The following is a 20,818-nucleotide window of genomic DNA, read 5'->3' as shown; positions in this document are numbered from 1 at the left end:
TCTCATCTTCTGACAGAATACTCCTACCAAACTCGACGTGGACCTTGAAGGTCGCTTTCTGTTCAGCTAAAATTTACCCCAATCTTGCATGGCGATAGAGGTGTAGTACGACAAACGCCTTGGGAGTAGATGTACGTTCTCTGAAGCCCGTCATCGATGGGCAATTATAATAACTACGCAGAATATCCCTGATACAATTTTAAAACTAGCTGTTAGCAGTGGTTGGTTGGGGCCCATTGTAGAAAATGTTACCCTAAACATATTTTGGAAGCATCACGTTTCACTATTTTGTTGGGAACTGCTGTAAATCATTGTCGCCTAGGTACATTTTAAAATCATCAACACATAAGGCTAGCCAAAACATGGGGATTAACTTTATTGTGCGATTTTAAATTCCTCCGGATACTTCGATGACATGTGTCCGACAAAATAATGCTCCAAATGATTAAATTTGATTTGGGTTTCCCTCGCACTTAATCAATAAAAGTGTTTAATATTTGCTTTCTCAGCCCTCGCCAATAATATTCGTTTCCTACGTCTCTTACATATTCTAGGTAGCTACTCATGCAAGGCTACAGTGGATGAGTCATCAAAGGGGAGATACCTTTCTCCATGCAGGTGTTTCTGAAAATCCGACTGTGACGTTGTTACCGTCTTCGCTGTCCCTGGAGGAAGGTGATCAGAGGAACCCTCACCTGTGGAAGGTTACCAACACAGGTGCTGTGAAGACGATCCCTGCAAGTCTGGTTTGGTGCCGCCCAGGTGGATCCTTATCATAGGTCAGTGTTGAATGTGTGATGATGTGGAAATGAAATTGAAATGTCACTGAAACGGTATATTGCCTCACCCCAATTACGTCCAATCGAGATTCATAATCCATTACATATTCAGCAGTACCATGCGTCTGTGCTGGAATTATATATTCTGGCAAAACTGAAATGTTGATTACCATTCGCATCTTCGGCTAAGTCTTTAATTTCAGTTGATACTTTGACATCATAAACTGGACACTAGGTTTGAATAAAATGCCTCTTTTATGTCGAGAGCAATATTCCAGCTTAGTTCCAAGCATTGTATATCTCTATTTCACTGCTTTTAAAAGTACTGTCGGGCATTCTCTTTTCAACGGACATTCCAAAGCTGCTTATACACTGCTAGATATACATGTGTAAACGTCAGTTGCTGGAGCTGAAGATTCTTTGGCATTTATTGATAAGTGGAACTTGGTTTGTGACGAATTATTGACATGTGTTAATGCACATCAAAGGCTAGCAGGGTATACGAATTGAACTGCTATGATTGACAAAACATAAACAAACTTTGCTTTGACAAAGAGTAGGTGTGTTCTTATGATGCGCTATAGAGGCATGAAGTGAACATGTATGTAGACGACTTTGTCTTTTTCTGTCAGACAAATCGAAAATCTTGAGGAGTGAGAGAAGGGATGGAGAGGCTGATGCTGAACTCGGCTGACGGATCTGGAGACTACATGTGTGGTGTCACCAACTGCACAGAAGAGCAACGCTTGTTATCATCAAGCCAAAAAGGTAATGATGATACAAACTAAAACATCCCGTTAGTTGCTAATTTTTCAACAACCTATGCTTGCGGTAAGAGGCGAATAGCTGGCGATCAGTGTGGCTGACTTGGTTGTTGTATGTTACTATATGCCAGTTCAAGCTATTTTGTGTTTTGAGTGAACATCACAGGAAGTGCAACCAGACGGACCAGACGTACATCAGTGGCGAAAACAGCGGTAGAGGTCGGCTGTATCTTTCAGCCTTCCAGAAATCTCGCTGTTACCTGCCAGAAAGGAGATACCTTGATCCTCATCTTCTGACGGAATACTCTACTACCAAACTCGACGTCAACCTGACTCGATTTCTGTTCAGCTAAAATTTACGCCAATCTTGCGCCGCGATATAGAGGTAAAGCAAGACAAACGTCTGGGGAGTAAATTTACTTCCTTTCATTTATTCCATCGTGTTTTATTCAGTCACTTATCTTACTGATGTCTGTTGGATTCTTAATTACTATTTCCTTACCAATGGTTAGATTGGACTTGTTGTGAAAATGTTACCTAACAAAGTTTACAAGTCTGAGGATTCACCTTTTTATTATGTTGGTTCAACTTCCAGTTAAACCTGCTGTAAATCATTGTTACCTAGCAGCATTTTGAAAAAGATCAACATATGTTGCAAAGGTGAGGATTCATTTTTGTGTCGTTTCCAAGTCCTTCCAGATCCTCGATGACATGTATCTCTCATAAAGCTGACAAAATAATGAATAAATGTTTGGTTGCCAGACAATCCTTGTTTAGCACGTATTTTTTCGTCCTAGCCAATAATATATGTGTCCTACATCTCTATCTTCTATTCTAAGGTAACTACTCCGTGCAAGGCTACAGTGGATGAGTCATCAAAGGGAGATACCTTTCTCCGGCATGCAGGTGTTTGAAAATCCGGCTTTGCTGACGTTGTTCCCACACGTCTTACAGCTGTCCCTGGAAAAGGTGGTCAGAGGGAACCTCACCTGCAAGGTTACCAACACAGGTGCTGTGTAGAGGAGCGATCCTCTGCAAGTCTGGTTTTGAAAGGTGCCGCACCAGGTGGATTCATCATTGGTCAGTGTTGAATGTGTGATGATGTGGAAATGAAAGTGAAATGTCACTGAAACGGTATGTTTACCTCACTAATTACGTCCAATCCCGGATACATAATCCGTCATATTCGCAGTACCGCGGTCTGTGCTGAATTTATATATTCTGGCAAAACTGAAATCAGTTGATTACCATTCGCATCTTCGGCTAAGTCTTTAATTTCAGTTTGATACTTGACATCATAAACTGGACACTAGGTTTGAATAAAATGCCTCTTTATGTCGAGGCAGCTATTCCAGCAGTTCAAAGCATTGTATATCTCTATTTCACTGCTTTTAAAGTACCAAATCGGGCATTCTCTTTTCAACCCGGACGTTTCAAAGCTTGCTTATGCTGCTAGATATACATTATGTAAAACGTCAGTTGCTGGAGCTGAAGATTCTTTGGCATTTTATTGACGGAGCGGAACTTGGTTTGTGACGAAGATTATTGACATGTGTGTGCACATCAAAAGGCTATACAGGATATACAGGAATTGAACTTGCTATGATTGACCAAAACATAAACAAACTTTGCTTTGACAAAGGAAGTAGGTGTGTTATGATGCGCTATAGAAGAAACTGGAAGTGAACATGTAAGACGACTTTGTCTTTTCTGTCAGACAAAATCGAAAATCTTTGAGAGGTGAGAGAAGGGATGGAGAGGCTGATGCTGAACTCGGCTGACGGATCTGGAGACTACATGTGTGGTGTCACCAACTGCACAGAAAGAACAGCAACTTGTTATCATCAAGCCAAAAAGGTAATGATGATACAAAACTAAAAACATCCCCTTAGTTGCTAATTTTTCAACAACCTATGCTTTGCGGTAAGAGAGGCGAATGGCTGGCGATCAGTGTGGCTGACTTGGTTTGTTGTATGTTACTATATGCCAGTTCAAAGCTATTTTTTGTTTTTAGTGAACATCTGGGGAAGTGCAACCAGACCAATGGACCAGACGTACATCAGTGGCGAAACAGCGGTAGGGGTCGGCTGTATCTTTCAGCCTTCAGAAATCTCGCTGTTACCTGCCAGAAAGGAGATACCTTGATCTCATCTTCTGACAGAATACTCTACCAAACTCGACGTCAACCTGACTCGATTTCTGTTCAGCTAAAATTTACGCCAATCTTGCGCCACGATAGAGGTAAAGCAAGACAAAGCGTCTAGGGAGTAAATTGCTAACTGATATTATACCATCGTGTTTATTCAGTCGCTTATCTTACTGATGTCTGTTGGATTCTTAATTACTATTTCCTTGCAAATGGTTAGATTGGACTTGTTGTTAAAATGTTACCTAACAAGTTTGCAAGTCTGAGGATTCACCTTTTATTATGTTGGTTCAACTTCCAGTTAAACCTGCTGTAAATCATTGTTACCTAGCAACATTTTGAAAAGATCAGCATATGTTGCAAAGGAATGAGAGAATAATTTTTGTGTGTCGTTTCCAAGTCCTTCAGATCCTCGATGACATGTATCTCATAAAGCTGACAAAATAATGAATAAATGTTTGGTTTGCCAGACAATCCTTGTTTAGCACGTATTTTCGTCCTAGCCAATAATATATGTGTCCTACATCTCTCTATATTCTAGGTAACTACTCCTGCAAGGCTACAGTGGATGAGTCATCAAGGGAGATGCCTTTCTCCATGCAGGTGTTTGAAAATCCGACTGTGACGTTGTTCCCGTCTTCGCTGTCCCTGGAGAAAGGTGGTCAGAGGAACCTCACCTGCAAGGTTACCAACACAGGTGCTGTGAAGACGATCCCTGCAAGTCTGGTTTGGTGCCACCCAGGTGGATTCATCATGGAGTCAGTGTTGAATGTGTGATGATGTGGAAATGAAAGTGAAATGTCACTGAAACGGTATATTGCCTCACCCCAATTACGTCCAATCGAGATACATAATCCGTCATATTCGCGGTACCGCGGTCTGTGCTGAATTATATATTCTGGCAAAACTACTGAAATGTTGATTACCATTCCGCATCTTCGGCTAAGTCTTTAATTTCAGTTGATACTTGACATCATAAACTGGACACTAGGTTTGAATAAAATGCCTCTTTATGTCGAGCAATATTCCAACAGTTCAAGCATTGTATATCTCTATTTCACTGCTTTTTAAGTACCGTCGGGCATTCTCTTTTCAACGGACATTCCAAAGCTGCTTATACTGCTAGATATACGTATGTGTAAACGTCAGTTGCTGGAGCTGAAGATTCTTTGGCATTTATTGATAAGTGGAACGGTTTTGTGACGAATTATTGACATGTGTGTGCACATCAAAGGCTAGCAGGATATACGAATTGAACTGCTATGATTGACAAAAACATAAACAAACTTTGCTTTGACAAAGAGTAGGTGTGTTCCTTATGATGCATATAGAGGCATGAAGTGAACATGTAGACGACTTTGTCTTTTTCTGTCGAACAAATCGAAAATCTTGAGGTGAGAGAAGGGATGGAGGGCTGATGCTGAACTCGGCTGACGGATCTGGAGACTACATGTGTGGTGTCACCAACTGCACAGAAAGAGAGTAACGCTTGTTATCATCAAGCCAAAAGGTAATGATGATACAAAACTAAAAAACATCCCATTAGTTGCTAATTTTTCAACAACCTATGCTTGCGGTAAAGAGGCGAATAGCTGGCGATCAGTGTGTAGCTGACTTGGTTGTTGTATGTTACTATATGCCAGTTCAAAGCTATTTTGTTTTAGTGAACATCACAGGGAAGTGCAACCAGACGGACCAGACGTACATCAGTGGCGAAACAGCGGTAGAGGTCAAACTGTATCTTTCAACCTTCAGAAATCTCGCTGTTACCTGCCAGAAAGGAGATGCCTTGATCTCATCTTCTGACAGAATACTCTACCAAACTCGACGTCAACCTGACTCGATTTCTGTTCAGCTAAAATTTACGCCAATCTTGCGCCGCGATAGAGGTAAGCTAAGACAAACGTCTGGGAGTAAATTTACTTCCTTTTGTTATTCCATCGTGTTTATTCAGTCACTTATCTTACTGATGTCTGTTGGATTCTTTAATTACTATTTCCTTACCAATGGTTAGATTGGACTTGTTGTGAAAATGTTACCTAACAAAGTTTGCAAGTCTGAGGATTGACCTTTTATTATGTTGGTTCAACTTCGGATTAAACCTGCTGTAAATCATTATACCTAGCAACATTTTGAAAAGATCAGCATATGTTGCAAAGGTGAGGAATAATTTTTGTGTCGTTTCCAAGTCCTTCCAGATCCTCGATGACATGTATCTCATAAAGCTGACAAAATAATGAATAAATGTTCGGTTGCCAGACAATCCTTTTGTTTAGCATGTATTTTCGTCCTAGCCAATAATATATGTGTCCTACATCTCTCTATATTCTAGGTAACTACTCCTGCAAGGCTACAGTGGATGAGTCATCAAAGGAGATACCTTTCTCCATGCAGGTGTTTGAAAATCCGACTGTGACGTTGTTCCCGTCTTCGCTGTCCCTGGAGAAAGGTGGTCAGAGGAACCTCACCTGCAAGGTTACCAACACAGGTGCTGTGAAGACGATCCCTGCAAGTCTGGGTTGGTGCCACCCAGGTGGATTCATCATAGGTCAGTGTTGAATGTGTGATGATGTGGAAATGAAATTGAAATGTCACTGCAACTGTATATTGCCTCACCCCAATTACGTCCAATCGAGATACATAATCCGTCATAATCACAGTACCGTGGTCTGTGCTGAATTATATATTCTGGCAAAACTGAAATGTTGATTACGATTCGCATCTTCGGCTAAGTCTTTAATTTCAGTATATACTTGACATCATAAACTGGACACTCACTTTGAATAAAATGCCTCTTTATGTCGAGCAATATTCCAGCAGTTCAAAGCATTGTATATCTCCTATTTCACTGCTTTTAATGTACCGTCGGACATTGTCCTTTTCAACGGACATTCCAAAGCTGCTTATACTGCTAGATATACCCGTATTAAAAAGTCAGTTGCTGGAGGGAGTTGAATATTCTTTGGCATTTATTGATAAGCGGAACTTGACATACGACGAATTATTGACATGTGTGTGCACATTAAAGGCTAGCAGGATATACAAATTGAACTGCTATGATTGACAAAACATGAACAAACTTTGCTTTGACAAAGAGTAGGTGTGTTCTTATGATGCGCTATAGAGGCATGAAGTGAATATGTAGACGACTTTGTCTTTTTCTGTCAGACAAATCGAAAATCGTGAGTGAGGAGAGAGAAGGGATGGAGAGGCTGATGCTGAACTCGGTTGACGCATCTGGAGACTACATGTGTGGTGTCACCAACTGCACAGAAAGAGCAACGCTTGTTATCATCAAGCCAAAAGGTGATTATAATGTATCAACACATCATGCATGTCCCGGAAGGAGTAGGCGAGACAGTAGTGAGCTGTTCGGTACGTCATAACTGAGAGGGCTGATTTGGTGGGCATTGTCAGTACTGAGAACATGCATGTAAAGTTTCGTTTGTTTGTCTGATCCACTGGGTACGACCTCTCATGGAAGTAATCTCTTTGCAGTGTTAAATTAGATATTTCCCTTGTATTTATGTTCTCAGTGTGATACATTCAATATAACTGCTTTTAGAAAAGGTGTCCCGAAATCACAGACTCCAGAGGAACAGAGTGGCCTCAGACCGTCGGAAATACGACCATAGTGCTGCTCTGTCCTGGGGATTTCTAGGTATGTGTGTTGAGGTATTTTGGAAAGAGCTGATGACATTTGCCTTCTATGTTCATAACATGCATTGTTGAACTTCCCTTTCCTTTGTGAATTGGGTATAACGCTTTGAGGCAGTAAAGTATGTGAGTGCTGAGAGATATAATGCTTTGAATAGTACCGTATGTGAGTGCTGAGAGGGTATACAGCTTTGGATAGTACCGTATGTGAGTGCTGAGAGGTATAACGCTTTGAATAGTTGCGGTATGTGAGTGCTGAGAGGTATAACGCTTTGAATAACATGGTATGTGAGTGCTGAGAGGTATAAAGCTTTGAATAAGTCAAACAGATGAAGTGCATCTTGGAAAACTATAGACCAGTGTAAATCTCCATCTAAGGTGTGGAGAAACTATAGACCAGTGTTTGAATAGTACATGTGAGTGCTTCATTCTTATCTAAGGTCCTTGAAAACTATAGACCAGGCTGTTAAGGTCCCGAGAAGGCAGGTTATCTGCTCATCTTCTTCAAAATGACCTCTTTGACAAGTATCAATCTGCTTATAAATGCCAAACAGTACAGATACCCAATGTGTCTTCACAATGAGAGTTTCTATCTTTCAGTTGTTACCCTAAGGATCCGTGCTTGGTCCTCTTTTGTTCACGCTGTACATCAAGGCCCTTGGTGATTCTGTCGAGGCGCAAGGTGTTGATCATCATGGCTACGCAGACGACATGCAACTTCTGATAACATTTGCAGTTAGTGACTCCCAGAATGCTATACCCCATCTAGAGGAGTGTACCATTACCGTCAAGTCATGGCTAACTTGTAACAAACTGAAGATGAATGATGGAAAAACTGAAGCAATCATTATTGGACATAAACAGAAAAACACATCTTTTGGAGACAGGGACATTTCTATTGGTAATGCCAATATACTGTTCTCTTCTGCTGTCCTAAAACCTGGTGTTTTGATTGACTCTGATCTGCAAATGGAGAGCCAGGTTACCAACACTTGCAGAAGTTGCTATCACCATATTCGCATGATTGGTCACATTCGACAAATGCTCTCCGGAGAATCCAATTGTGTCCTTGTACGCTCGTTAGTTCAATCACGTTTAGACTACTGCAACAGTCTGTATTATGGCTTGCCAGAGAGACCCTCACAAAGCTGCAGAAGTGCAGAACACTGGTGCAAACATCAGCAGAACAAAGAAGCGCTCTCACGTCACGCCTGAAGTCCTTTGCATTGGCTGCCAGTACGAGCAAGAATAGAATTTAAGACTCTCACGCTTGCTTATCAGTGCTTTCACTCAACTGCGCCAAGTTATCGAATTGACCTACTCTCCATATAAATTCACTAATTAATTAATTTAATTAATAGTTGCGGTATGTAAGTGCTGAGAGGTATAACGCTTTGAATAGTACGGTATGTGAGTGCTGAGTGAAGTAAACAACGGGGTTGTAACGAATTCAAAGGAACCACTTTAATTTAGTACGTTATAGGCGTAGTTCGTTATAGGCGTAGATCGTTATAGGCGTAGTTCATTATAGGTGTATTACGTTATAGGCATAGTTTGTTATAGGCGTAGTTCATGATAGGCGTAGTTCGTTATAGGCGTAGTTCGTTTTAGGCTTAGTACATTATAGGCGTAGTATGTTATAGGCGTAGTTCGTTATAGGTGTTGTTCGTTATAGGCGTAGTTCATTATAGCTGTATTACGTTATAGGCATAGTTTGTTATAGGCGTAGTTTCTTATAGTCATACTTCTTCATAGGCGTAGTACATTATAGGCGTTGTACGTTATAGGCATAGTACGTTATGGGCGTATTTCGTTATAGGTGAAGTTCGTTATAGGCGAAGTACGTTATAGTCGTAGTTCGTTATAGGTATATTACGTTATAGGTGTAGTTCGTTATAGGCGGAGTACGTTATAGTCATAGTTCGTTATAGGTGTAGTACGTTATAGGCGTAGTACGTTAGAGTAGTAGTACGTTCTAGGCGTAGTTCGTTATAGGCGAAGTAGGTTATAGTCGTATTTCCTTATGGGCGGAGTACGTTATAGTCGTAGTTCGTTATGGGCGTAGTTCGTTATAGGCATTGTTCATTATAGGCTTAGGTCGTTAAAGGCGTAGTTCGTTATGGGCTTAGGTCGTTAAAGGCGTAGTTCGTGATAGGCGTAGTTCGTTATAGTCGTAGTACGTTGTAGGTGTAGTTCGTTATAGGCGTAGTACGTTATAGTCGTAGTACGTTATATGCGTAGTACGTTAAAGTAGTAGTACGTTATATGCGTAGTTCGTTATAGGCGGAGTTCGTTATAGGCGTAGTACGTTATAGTCTCAGTTCTTTATAGGCGTAGTACGTTATAGTCGTAGTTCATTATAGGTGTATTTTGTTGTAGGCGTAGTATGTTATAGGCGTAGTACGTTATAATCGTAGTTTGTTATAGGCGGAGTACGTTATAGGTGTAGTTCGTTATAGGCGTAGTTCGTTATAGGCGTAGTATGTTATGGCCGTAGTACGTTATGATCGTAGTTCGTTATAGACAGAGTACGTTATAGGTGTAGTTCGTTATAGGCATAGTACGTTATAGGCGTAGTACGTTATGGTCGTAGTACATCATAGGCGTAGTTCGTTAAAGGCGGAGTACGTTATCGTCGTATTTCTTTAAGAGCGTAGAACGTTATAATCGTAGTTCGTTATAGGCGGAGTAGGTTATGGGCGTAGTTCTTTATTGCCGTAGTTCGTTTTAAGCGTAGAACGTTATAGGCGTAGTATGTTATAGTCGTAGTATGTTATAGGCGTAGCTCGTTATAGTCGTAGTTCATTATAGGCATAGTTCATTATCGCGGTAGTTCGTTATAGGCGTAGTTCATTATAGGTGAGACCGCCTCCGTGGTGTAGTGGTTAGAGCGTCCGCCCGGAGAGCGGAAGGTCGCGGTTTCGATACCAAAAGACGTTAAAATATGGTACTTGTTGGTCCCTGCCTGGCGCTCGGCATTAATGGGTACAACAAGGACTGGTCGGCTCGGAGTCAGTATAATGTGTCTGAGTGGGGTATTCATGCTTCACTGCGCCATGCTATCTCAGTGGGCTAGCACTATAAAACCAGCTTCAGTCTGGGCTAGTACAAGCAGCCGCACATACACATACACATGCATGCACGTCGTCATATGAACGAAATATTCTCAAGCACAACGTTAACCCCAATTTCACCTCACCCCAGTATAGGTGAATTATTTTATAGGTATAGTTCGTTATAGGCGTTGTTGATTATAGGCGTGGTTCGTTATAGGCGTAGTTCGTTATGGGCGTAGTTCTTTATAGGCGTAGTTCGTTATAGGCGTAGTTCATTATAGTTGTGCTATTTTATAGGCATAGTTCGTTATAGGCGTTGTTCATTATAGGCGTGGTTCGTTATAGGCGTAGTTCGTTATGGGCGTAGTTCTTTATAGGCGTAGTTCGTTATAGGTGAAGTACGTTATTGGCGTAGTTTGTTATAGGCGTAGTACGTTATAGGCGTAGTATGTTATAGTCGTACTACGTTATAGGTGTAGTTCGTTATAGGCGTAGTTCGTTATTGGCGTAGTTCGTTATGAGCATAGTTCGTTATAGGCGTAGGACGTTATAGGCGTGGTTCGTTATATGCGTAGTTCATTATAGGCGTATTTCATTATAGGTGTATTACGTTATAGCCATAGGTCGTTATAGGCGTAGTTCATTATAGGCGTATTTCGTTATAGGCGTAGTTCGATATGGGCGTAGTTTGTTATAGGCGTAGTTCGTTATAGGCGTTGTACGTTATAGGCGTAGTACGTTATAAGCGTAGTTCGTTATAGGCGTTGTACGTTATAGGCGTAGTACGTTATAGTCGTAGTACATTATGGGCGTAGTTCGTTATAGTCGGAGTACGTTTTAGTCGTAGTTCCTTATGGGTGGAGTACGTTATAATCATAGTTCGTTATAGACATAGTTCATTATAGGCGTAGTACGTTATAGGCGTAGTACGTTATAGGCGGAGAAAGTTATAGGCGTAGTACGTTATAGGCATAGTACATTATAATCGTAATACGTAATAGGCGGAATACGTTATAGTCGTATTTCGTTAAATACTTAGTACGTTTCAATCGTAATACGTAAGAGGCGGAGGACGTTATAGTCGTATTTCATTATAGGCGTAGTTCGTTATAGGCGTAGTACAATATAGGTGTAGTACGTTATGGGCCTAGTTCGTTATAGGCGTAGTTCGTTATAGGCGTAGTTCGTTGTAGGCGTAGTACGTTATAGGCGTAGTATGATTTAGGTGTAATACGTTATAGGCGTTGTACGTTATAGTCGTAGTACGTTATAATCGTAATACGGAATAGGCGGAGTACGTTATAGTCGTATTTCGTTAAAGACGTAGTACGTTATAATCGTATTACGTAATAGGCGGAGTACGTTATAGTCGTATTTAATTATAGGCGTAGTTCGTGATAGGCGTAGTACAATATAGGCGTAGTACGTTATGGGCGTATTTACTTAAGAGCGCAGTACGTTATAGTCGTAGTTCGTTATGGGCGTAGTTGTTTATATACATAGTTCATTATGGGCGTAGTTCGTTATAGGCGTAGTTCGTTGTGGGCGTAGATCGTTACAGGCATTGTACGTTAAAGGCGTTGTACTTTATCGTCGTAGGACGTTATAGGTGTAGTTCGTTATAGGCTTAGTTCGTTATAGGCGTAGTACGTTATAGTCGTAGTACGTTTTATTCGTAGTTCGTTTTAGGCGGAGTACGTTATAGGCGTCGTTCGTTATAGGCGTAGTACCTTATCATCGTAGTTCGTAGGCGTAGTACGTTATGGGCGTAGTTCGTTATAGGCGGAGTACGTTATAGTCGTATTTCCTTAAGAGCGGAGTACGTTATAGTCGTAGTTCATTATCTGCGTAGTTCTTTATATACATAGTTCATTATAGGCGTAGTTCGTTATAGGCGTAGTTCGTTGTGGGCGTAGTTCGTTACAGGCGTAGTACGTTATAGACGTTGTACTTTATAGTCGTAGGACGTTATAGGTGTAGTACGTTATAGTCGTAGTACGTTATAATCGTAGTTCCTTATAGGGGGAGTACGTTATGGGCGTAGTTCTTTATTGCCGTAGTTCGTTTCAGGCGTAGTACATTATAGGCGTAGTACGTTATAGTCGTAGTATGTTATAGGCGTAGCTCGTTATAATCGTAGTACATTAAAGGCGTAGTTCATTATCGGCGTAGTTCTTTATAGGCGTAGTTCATTATAGGTTTGACCGCCTCCGTGGTGTAGTGGTTAGAGCGTCCGCCCGGAGAGCGGAAGGTCGCGGGTTCGATCACCGACCGCGTCATACCAAAAGACGTTAAAATATGGTACTTGTTGGTCCCTGCCTGGCGCTCGGCATTAATGGGTACAACAAGGACTGGTCGGCTCGGAGTCAGTATAATGTGTCTGAGTGGGGTATTCATGCTTCACTGCGCCATGCTATCTCAGTGGGCTAGCACTATAAAACCAGCTTCAGTCTGGGTTAGTACAAGCAGCCGCACATACACATACACATGCATGCACGTCGTCACATGAGCGAAATATTCTCAAGCACGACGTTAACCCCAATTTCACCTCACCCCATTATAGGTGAATTATTTTATAGGTATAGTTCGTTATAGGCGTTGTTGATTATAGGCGTGGTTCGTTATAGGCGTAATTCGTTATGGGCGTAGTTCTTTGTAGGTGTATTATTTTATAGGCATAGTTCGTTATAGACGTTGTTCATTATAGGCGTGGTTCGTTATAGGCGTAGTTCGTTATGGGCGTAGTTCTTTATAGGCGTAGTTCGTTATAGGTGTAGTACGTTATTGGCGTAGTTTGTTATAGGCGTAGTACGTTATAGGCGTAGTACGTTCTAGTCGTACTACGTTATAGGTGTAGTTCGTTATAGGCGTAGTTCGTTATTGGCGTAGTTCGTTATGAGCGTAGTTCGTTATAGGCGTAGTACGTTATAGGCGTAGTTCGTTATATGCATAGTTCGTTATAGGCGTATTTCATTATAGGTGTATTACGTTATAGGCATAGGTCGTTATAGGCGTAGTTCATTATAGGCGTAGTACGTCATAGGCGGATAAAGTTATAGGCGTAGTACGTTATAGTCATAGTACATTATAATCGTAGTACGTAATAGGCGGAGTACGTTATAGTCGTATTTCGTTAAATGCTTAGTACGTTATAATCGTAATACGTAAGAGGCGGAGGACGTTATGGTCGTATTTCATTATAGGCGTAGTACGTTATGGGCGTAGTTCGTCATAGGCGTAGTTCGTTATAGGCGTAGTACGTTATAGGCGTAGTATGATATAGGTGTAATACGTTATAAGCGTAATACGTTATAGGCGTAGTACATTATAATCGTAATATGAAATAGGCGGAGTACGTTATAGTCGTATTTCCTTAGGAGCGGAGTACATTATAGCCGTAGTTGATTATAGGCGTAGTTCGTTATAGGCGTAGTTCGTTGTGGGCGTAGTTCGTTACAGGCGTAGTACGTTATAGGCATTGTACTTTATAGTCGTAGGACGTTATAGGCGTAGTTCGTTATAGGCTTAGTTCGTTATAGGCGTAGTACGTTAGAGTCGTAGTACTTTATAATCGTAGTACGTTATAGGTGTAGTTGGTTATAGGTGTAGTTCATGATAGGAGTAGTACGCTACAGGCGTAGTTCGTTATGGGCGTAGTACGTTATAGGCGTAGCATGTTATAATAGTAGTTCATTATAGGTGGATTACGTTAAATGTGTAGTTCGTTATAGGTGTAGTTCATTATAGGCGGAGTACGTTATAGGCATAGTTCGTTATAGGCGTTGTTCATTATAGGCGTAGTTCGTTGTAGGCGTAGTTCGTTATGGGCGTAGTTTGTTATAGGCGTAGTTCGTCATAGGCGGATAAAGTTATAGGCGTAGTACGTTATAGTCATAGTACATTATAATCGTAGTACGTAATAGGCGGAGTACGTTATAGTCGTATTTCGTTAAATGCTTAGTACGTTATAATCGTAATACGTAAGAGGCGGAGGACGTTATGGTCGTATTTCATTATAGGCGTAGTACGTTATGGGCGTAGTTCGTCATAGGCGTAGTTCGTTATAGGCGTAGTACGTTATAGGCGTAGTATGATATAGGTGTAATACGTTATAAGCGTAATACGTTATAGGCGTAGTACATTATAATCGTAATACGAAATAGGCGGAGTACGTTATAGTCGTATTTCCTTAGAGCCGGAGTACATTATAGCCGTAGTTGATTATAGGCGTAGTTCGTTATAGGCGTAGTTCGTTGTGGGCGTAGTTCGTTACAGGCGTAGTACGTTATAGGCATTGTACTTTATAGTCGTAGGACGTTATAGGCGTAGTTCGTTATAGGCTTAGTTCGTTATAGGCGTAGTACGTTAGAGTCGTAGTACTTTATAATCGTAGTACGTTATAGGTGTAGTTGGTTATAGGTGTAGTTCATGATAGGAGTAGTACGCTACAGGCGTTGTTCGTTATGGGCGTAGTACGTTATAGGCGTAGCATGTTATAATAGTAGTTCATTATAGGTGGATTACGTTAAATGTGTAGTTCGTTATATGTGTAGTTCATTATAGGCGGAGTACGTTATAGGCATAGTTCGATATAGGCGTTGTTCATTATAGGCGTAGTTCGTTGTAGGCGTAGTTCGTTATGGGCGTAGTTTGTTATAGGCGTAGTTCGTTATAGGTGTAGTACGTTATAGGCGTAGTACGTTATAGTCATATTACGTTATAGGTGTAGTTCGTTATAGGCGTAGTACATTATATGTGTATGACGTTATAGGCATAGTTCGCTATAGGCCTAGTTCATTATCGGCGTAGTTCGTTATAGTCGTTGTTCGTTATGGGCGTAGTTTGTTATAGGCGTAGTTTGTTATAGGCGTTGGACATTATAGTCGTAGCACGATATAGGCGTACTTCGTTATAGGTGTTGTACGTTATAGGCGTAGTACGTTATAGTCGTATTTCCTTATGGGCGGAGTACATTACAGGCATAGTTCATTATAGGCGTAGTTCGTTATAGGCTTAGTTCGTTATGGGCTTAGATCGTTATAGGCGTAGTACGTGATAGGTGTAGTTCGTTATAGTCGTAGTACGTTATAAGTGTAGTTCGTTATAGGCTTAGTTTGTCATAGTCGTAGTTCGTTATCGCCGTAGTTCGTTATAGGCGTAGTACGATATAGTCGTAGTTCGTTATAGTCGTAGTATGTTAAAGTAGTAGTACGTTATATGCGTAGTTCGTTATAGGCGGAGTATGTTATAGTCGTATTTCCTTATGGGCGGAGTACGTTATAGTCGTAGTTCGTTATGGGCGTAGTTCGTTATAGGCATAGTTCATTATAGGCGTAGTTCGTTATAGGCTTAGTTCGTTATGGGGTTAGGTCGTTATAGGCGTTGTACGTTATAGGCGTAGTACGTTATAGTCATAGTACATTATGGGCGTATTTCGTTATAGTCGGAGTACGTTTTAGTCGTAGTTCCTTATGGGTGGAGTACGTTATAATCATAGTTCGTTATAGACATAGTTCATTATAGGCGTAGTACGTTATAGGTGTAGTACGTTATAGGCGGAGAAAGTTATAGGCGTAGTACGTTATAGGCATAGTACATTATAATCGTAATACGTAATAGGCAGATTACGTTATAGTCGTATTTCGTTAAATACTTAGTACGTTTCAATCGTAATACGTAAGAGGCGGAGGACGTTATAGTCGTATTTCATTATAGGCGTAGTTCGTTATAGGCGTAGTACAATATAGGTGTAGTACGTTATGGGCCTAGTTCGTTATAGGCGTAGTTCGTTATATAGTTAGTTGTTGTAGTTAGTTCGTTATAGGCGTAGTACGTTATAGGCGTAGTACGTTATAGGCGTAGTACGTTATAATCGTAATACGGAATAGGCGGAGTACGTTATAGGGGTATTTCGTTAAAGACGTAGTACGTTGTAATCGTATTACGTAATAGGCGGAGTACGTTATAGTCGTATTTAATTATAGGCGGAGTTTGTGATAGGCGTAGTACAATATAGGCGTAGTACGTTATGGGCGTATTTACTTAAGAGCGCAGTACGTTATAGTCGTAGTTCGTTATGGGCGTAGTTGTTTATATACATAGTTCATTATGGGCGTAGTTCGTTATAGGCGTAGTTCGTTGTGGGCGTAGATCGTTACAGGCATTGTACGTTAAAGGCGTTGTACTTTATCGTCGTAGGACGTTATAGGTGTAGTTCGTTATAGGCTTAGTTCGTTATAGGCGTAGTACGTTATAGTCGTAGTACGTTTTATTCGTAGTTCGTTTTAGGCGGAGTACGTTATAGGCGTCGTTCGTTATAGGCGTAGTACCTTATCATCGTAGTTCGTAGGCGTAGTACGTTATGGGCGTGGTTCGTTATAGGCGGAGTACGTTATAGTCGTATTTCCTTAAGAGCGGAGTACGTTATAGTCGTAGTTCATTATCTGCGTAGTTCCTTATATACATAGTTCATAATAGGCGTAGTTCGATATAGGCGTAGTTCGTTGTGGGCGTAGTTCGTTACAGGCGTAGTACGTTATAGACGTTGTACTTTATAGTCGTAGGACGTTATAGGTGTAGTACGTTATAGTCGTAGTACGTTATAATCGTAGTTCGTTATAGGCGGAGTACGTTATGGGCGTAGTTCTTTATTGCCGTAGTTCGTTTCAGGCGTAGTACATTATAGGCGTAGTACGTTATAGTCGTAGTATGTTATAGGCGTAGCTCGTTATAGTCGTAGTGCATTATAGGCGTAGTTCATTATCGGCGTAGTTCTTTATAGGCGTAGTTCATTATAGGTGAGACCGCCTCCGTGGTGTAGTGGTTAGAGCGTCCGCCCGGAGAGCGGAAGGTCGCAGGTTCGATCCCCGACCGCGTCATACCAAAAGACGTTAAAATATGGTACTTGTTGGTCCCTGCCTGGCGCTCGGCATTAATGGGTACAACAAGGACTGGTCGGCTCGGAGTCAGTATAATGTGTCTGAGTGGGGTATTCATGCTTCACTGCGGCATGCTATCTCAGTGGGCTAGCACTATAAAACCAGCTTCAGTCTGGGCTAGTACAAGCAGCCGCACATACACATACACATGCATGCACGTCGTCATATGAACGAAATATTCTCAAGCACGACGTTAACCCCAATTTCACCTCACCCCATTATAGGTGAATTATTTTATAGGTATAGTTCGTTATAGGCGTTGTTGATTATAGGCGTGGTTCGTTATAGGCGTAGTTCGTTATGGGCGTAGTTCTTTATAGGCGTAGTTCGTTATAGGCGTAGTTCATTATAGATGTATTATTTTATAGGCATAGTTCGTTATAGGCGTTGTTCATTATAGGCGTGGTTTGTTATAGGCGTAGTTCGTTATGGGCGTAGTTCTTTATAGACGTAGTTCGTTATAGGTGTAGTACGCTATTGGCGTAGTTTGTTATAGGCGTAGTACGTTATAGGCGTAGTACGTTATAGTCGTACTACGTTATAGGTGTAGTTCGTTATAGGCGTAGTTCGTTATTGGCGTAGTTCGTTATGAGCGTAGTTCGTTATAGGCGTAATACGTTATAGGCGTAGTTCGTTATATGCGTAGTTCGTTATAGGCGTATTTCATTATAGGTGTATTACGTTATAGGCATAGGTCGTTATAGACGTAGTTCATCATAGGCGTAGTACGTTATAGGCGGATAAAGTTATAGGCGTAGTACGTTATAGGCATAGTACATTATAATCGTAATACGTAATAGGCGGAGTACGTTATAGTCGTATTTCGTTAAATGCTTAGTACGTTATAATCGTAATACGTAAGAGGCGGAGGACGTTATGGTCGTATTTCATTATAGGTATAGTTCGTTATAGGCGTAGTACATTATAGGCGTAGTACGTTATGGGCGTAGTTCGTTATAGGCGTAGTTCGTCATAGGCGTAGTTCGTTATAGGCGTAGTACGTTATAGGCGTAGTATGATATAGGTGTAATACGTTATAAGCGTAGTACGTTATAGGCGTAGTACGTTATAATCGTAATACGGAATAGGCGGAGTACGTTATAGTCGTATTTCCTTAAAGACGTAGTACGTTATAGGCGTAGTACATTATAGGCGTAGTACGTTATGGGTGTAGTTCGTTATAGGCGGAGTACGTTATAGTGATATTTCCTTAAGAGCGGAGTACATTATAGTCGTAGTTCATTATAGGCGTAGTTCGTTATAGGCGTAGTTCGTTGTGGGCGTAGTTCGTTACAGGCGTAGTACGTTATAGGCATTGTACTTTATAGTCGTAGGACGTTATAGGTGTAGTTCGTTATGGGCGTAGTACGTCATAGGCGTAGGATGTTATAATAGTAGTTCGTTATAGGTGGAGTACGTTATATGTGTAGTTCGTTATAGGTGTAGTTCATTATAGGCGGAGTACGTTATAGGCATAGTTCGTTATAGGCGTTGTTCATTATAGGCGTAGTTCGTTGTAGGCGTAGTTCGTTATGGGCGTAGTTTGTTATAGGCGTAGTTCGTTATAGGTGTAGTACGTTATAGGCGTAGTACGTTATAGTCATATTACATTATAGGTGTATTACGTTATAGTCGTAGTATGTTATAGGCGTAGCTCGTTAGAGTCGTAGTACATTATAGGCGTAGTTCATTATCGGCGTAGTTCTTTATAGGCGTAGTTCATTATAGGTGAGACCGCCTCCGTGGTATAGTGGTTAGAGCGTCCGCCCGGAGAGCGGAAGGTCACGGGTTCGATCCCCGACCGCGTCATACCAAAAGACGTTAAAATATGGTACTTGTTGGTCCCTGCCTGGCGCTCGGCATTAATGGGTACAACAAGGACTGGTCGGCTCGGAGTCAGTATAATGTGTCTGAGTGGGGTATTCATGCTTCACTGCGGCATGCTATCTCAGTGGGCTAGCACTATAAAACCAGCTTCAGTCTGGGCTAGTACAAGCAGCCGCACATACACATACACATGCATGCACGTCGTCATATGAACGAAATATTCTCAAGCACGACGTTAACCCCAATTTCACCTCACCCCATTATAGGTGAATTATTTTATAGGTATAGTTCGTTATAGGCGTTGTTGATTATAGGCGTGGTTCGTTATAGGCGTAGTTCGTTATGGGCGTAGTTCTTTATAGGCGTAGTTCGTTATAGGCGTAATTCATTATAGATGTATTATTTTATAGGCATAGTTCGTTATAGGCGTTGTTCATTATAGGCGTGGTTTGTTATAGGCGTAGTTCGTTATGGGCGTAGTTCTTTATAGACGTAGTTCGTTATAGGTGTAGTACGCTATTGGCGTAGTTTGTTATAGGCGTAGTACGTTATAGGCGTAGTACGTTATAGTCGTACTACGTTATAGGTGTAGTTCGTTATAGGCGTAGTTCGTTATTGGCGTAGTTCGTTATGAGCGTAGTTCGTTATAGGCGTAATACGTTATAGGCGTAGTTCGTTATATGCGTAGTTCGTTATAGGCGTATTTCATTATAGGTGTATTACGTTATAGGCATAGGTCGTTATAGACGTAGTTCATCATAGGCGTAGTACGTTATAGGCGGATAAAGTTATAGGCGTAGTACGTTATAGGCATAGTACATTATAATCGTAATACGTAATAGGCGGAGTACGTTATAGTCGTATTTCGTTAAATGCTTAGTACGTTATAATCGTAATACGTAAGAGGCGGAGGACGTTATGGTCGTATTTCATTATAGGTATAGTTCGTTATAGGCGTAGTACATTATAGGCGTAGTACGTTATGGGCGTAGTTCGTTATAGGCGTAGTTCGTCATAGGCGTAGTTCGTTATAGGCGTAGTACGTTATAGGCGTAGTATGATATAGGTGTAATACGTTATAAGCGTAGAACGTTATAGGTGTAGTACGTTATAATCGTAATACGGAATAGGCGGAGTACGTTATAGTCGTATTTCCTTAAAGACGTAGTACGTTATAGGCGTAGTACATTATAGGCGTAGTACGTTATGGGTGTAGTTCGTTATAGGCGGAGTACGTTATAGTCATATTTCCTTAAGAGCGGAGTACATTATAGTCGTAGTTCATTATAGGCGTAGTTCGTTATAGGCGTAGTTCGTTGTGGGCGTAGTAGGACGTTATAGTAGTTAGTACGTTATAGGCATTGTAGTCGTAGGACGTTATAGGTGTAGTTCGTATGTAGTTTATAGGCGCGTAGGATAATTATACGTTATAGGTAGTTCGTTATAGGTGTAGTTCGTTATGAAGTTCGTTATAGGCGTAGTTCGTTATAGGCGTAGTACGTTATAGGCATAGTTCGTTATAGGCGTAGTTCGTTATAGGCGTAGTTCGTTATAGGCGTAGTTCGTTATAGGCGTAGTACGTTATAGTCGGAGTACGTTATAGGTGTAGTTGGTTATAGGTGTAGTTCATGATAGATGGAGTACGTTACAG

The 20,818-nt window shown here is 41.1% G+C and overlaps 1 protein-coding gene and 1 long non-coding RNA gene across 2 annotated transcripts in view; both read left to right on the top strand.

Moving 5' to 3' along the window:
* The first annotated feature begins 714 nt into the window (after positions 1 to 714).
* LOC124253339 lies at positions 715 to 1,811 on the top strand. Its single transcript, XR_006892187.1, has 3 exons — positions 715 to 779; positions 1,412 to 1,547; positions 1,710 to 1,811. It is a non-coding gene; the product is annotated as an uncharacterized LOC124253339 (long non-coding RNA).
* A 632-nt stretch (positions 1,812 to 2,443) lies between these two features.
* LOC124253367 (adhesion G protein-coupled receptor B2-like) overlaps positions 2,444 to 20,818 on the top strand; it is a 68,918-nt gene continuing 50,543 nt past the window's right edge. Inside the window, exons 1-6 of the mRNA XM_046687120.1 lie at positions 2,444 to 2,552; positions 4,231 to 4,386; positions 5,354 to 5,578; positions 6,022 to 6,237; positions 6,858 to 6,995; positions 7,255 to 7,350. Of these exons, the coding sequence (XP_046543076.1) occupies positions 2,444 to 2,552; positions 4,231 to 4,386; positions 5,354 to 5,578; positions 6,022 to 6,237; positions 6,858 to 6,995; positions 7,255 to 7,350 (940 nt within the window). The remainder of the gene's footprint in view (positions 2,553 to 4,230; positions 4,387 to 5,353; positions 5,579 to 6,021; positions 6,238 to 6,857; positions 6,996 to 7,254; positions 7,351 to 20,818) is intronic.

This window comes from Haliotis rubra, unplaced genomic scaffold (assembly GCF_003918875.1).
Source record: "Haliotis rubra isolate DU_JTF1 unplaced genomic scaffold, ASM391887v1 Scf1140, whole genome shotgun sequence".
NCBI classification, from domain to species: Eukaryota; Metazoa; Mollusca; class Gastropoda; order Lepetellida; family Haliotidae; genus Haliotis; species Haliotis rubra.
Note: the sequence above shows the minus strand (reverse complement) of the source record. Positions and strands in the feature narration are given on the sequence as shown.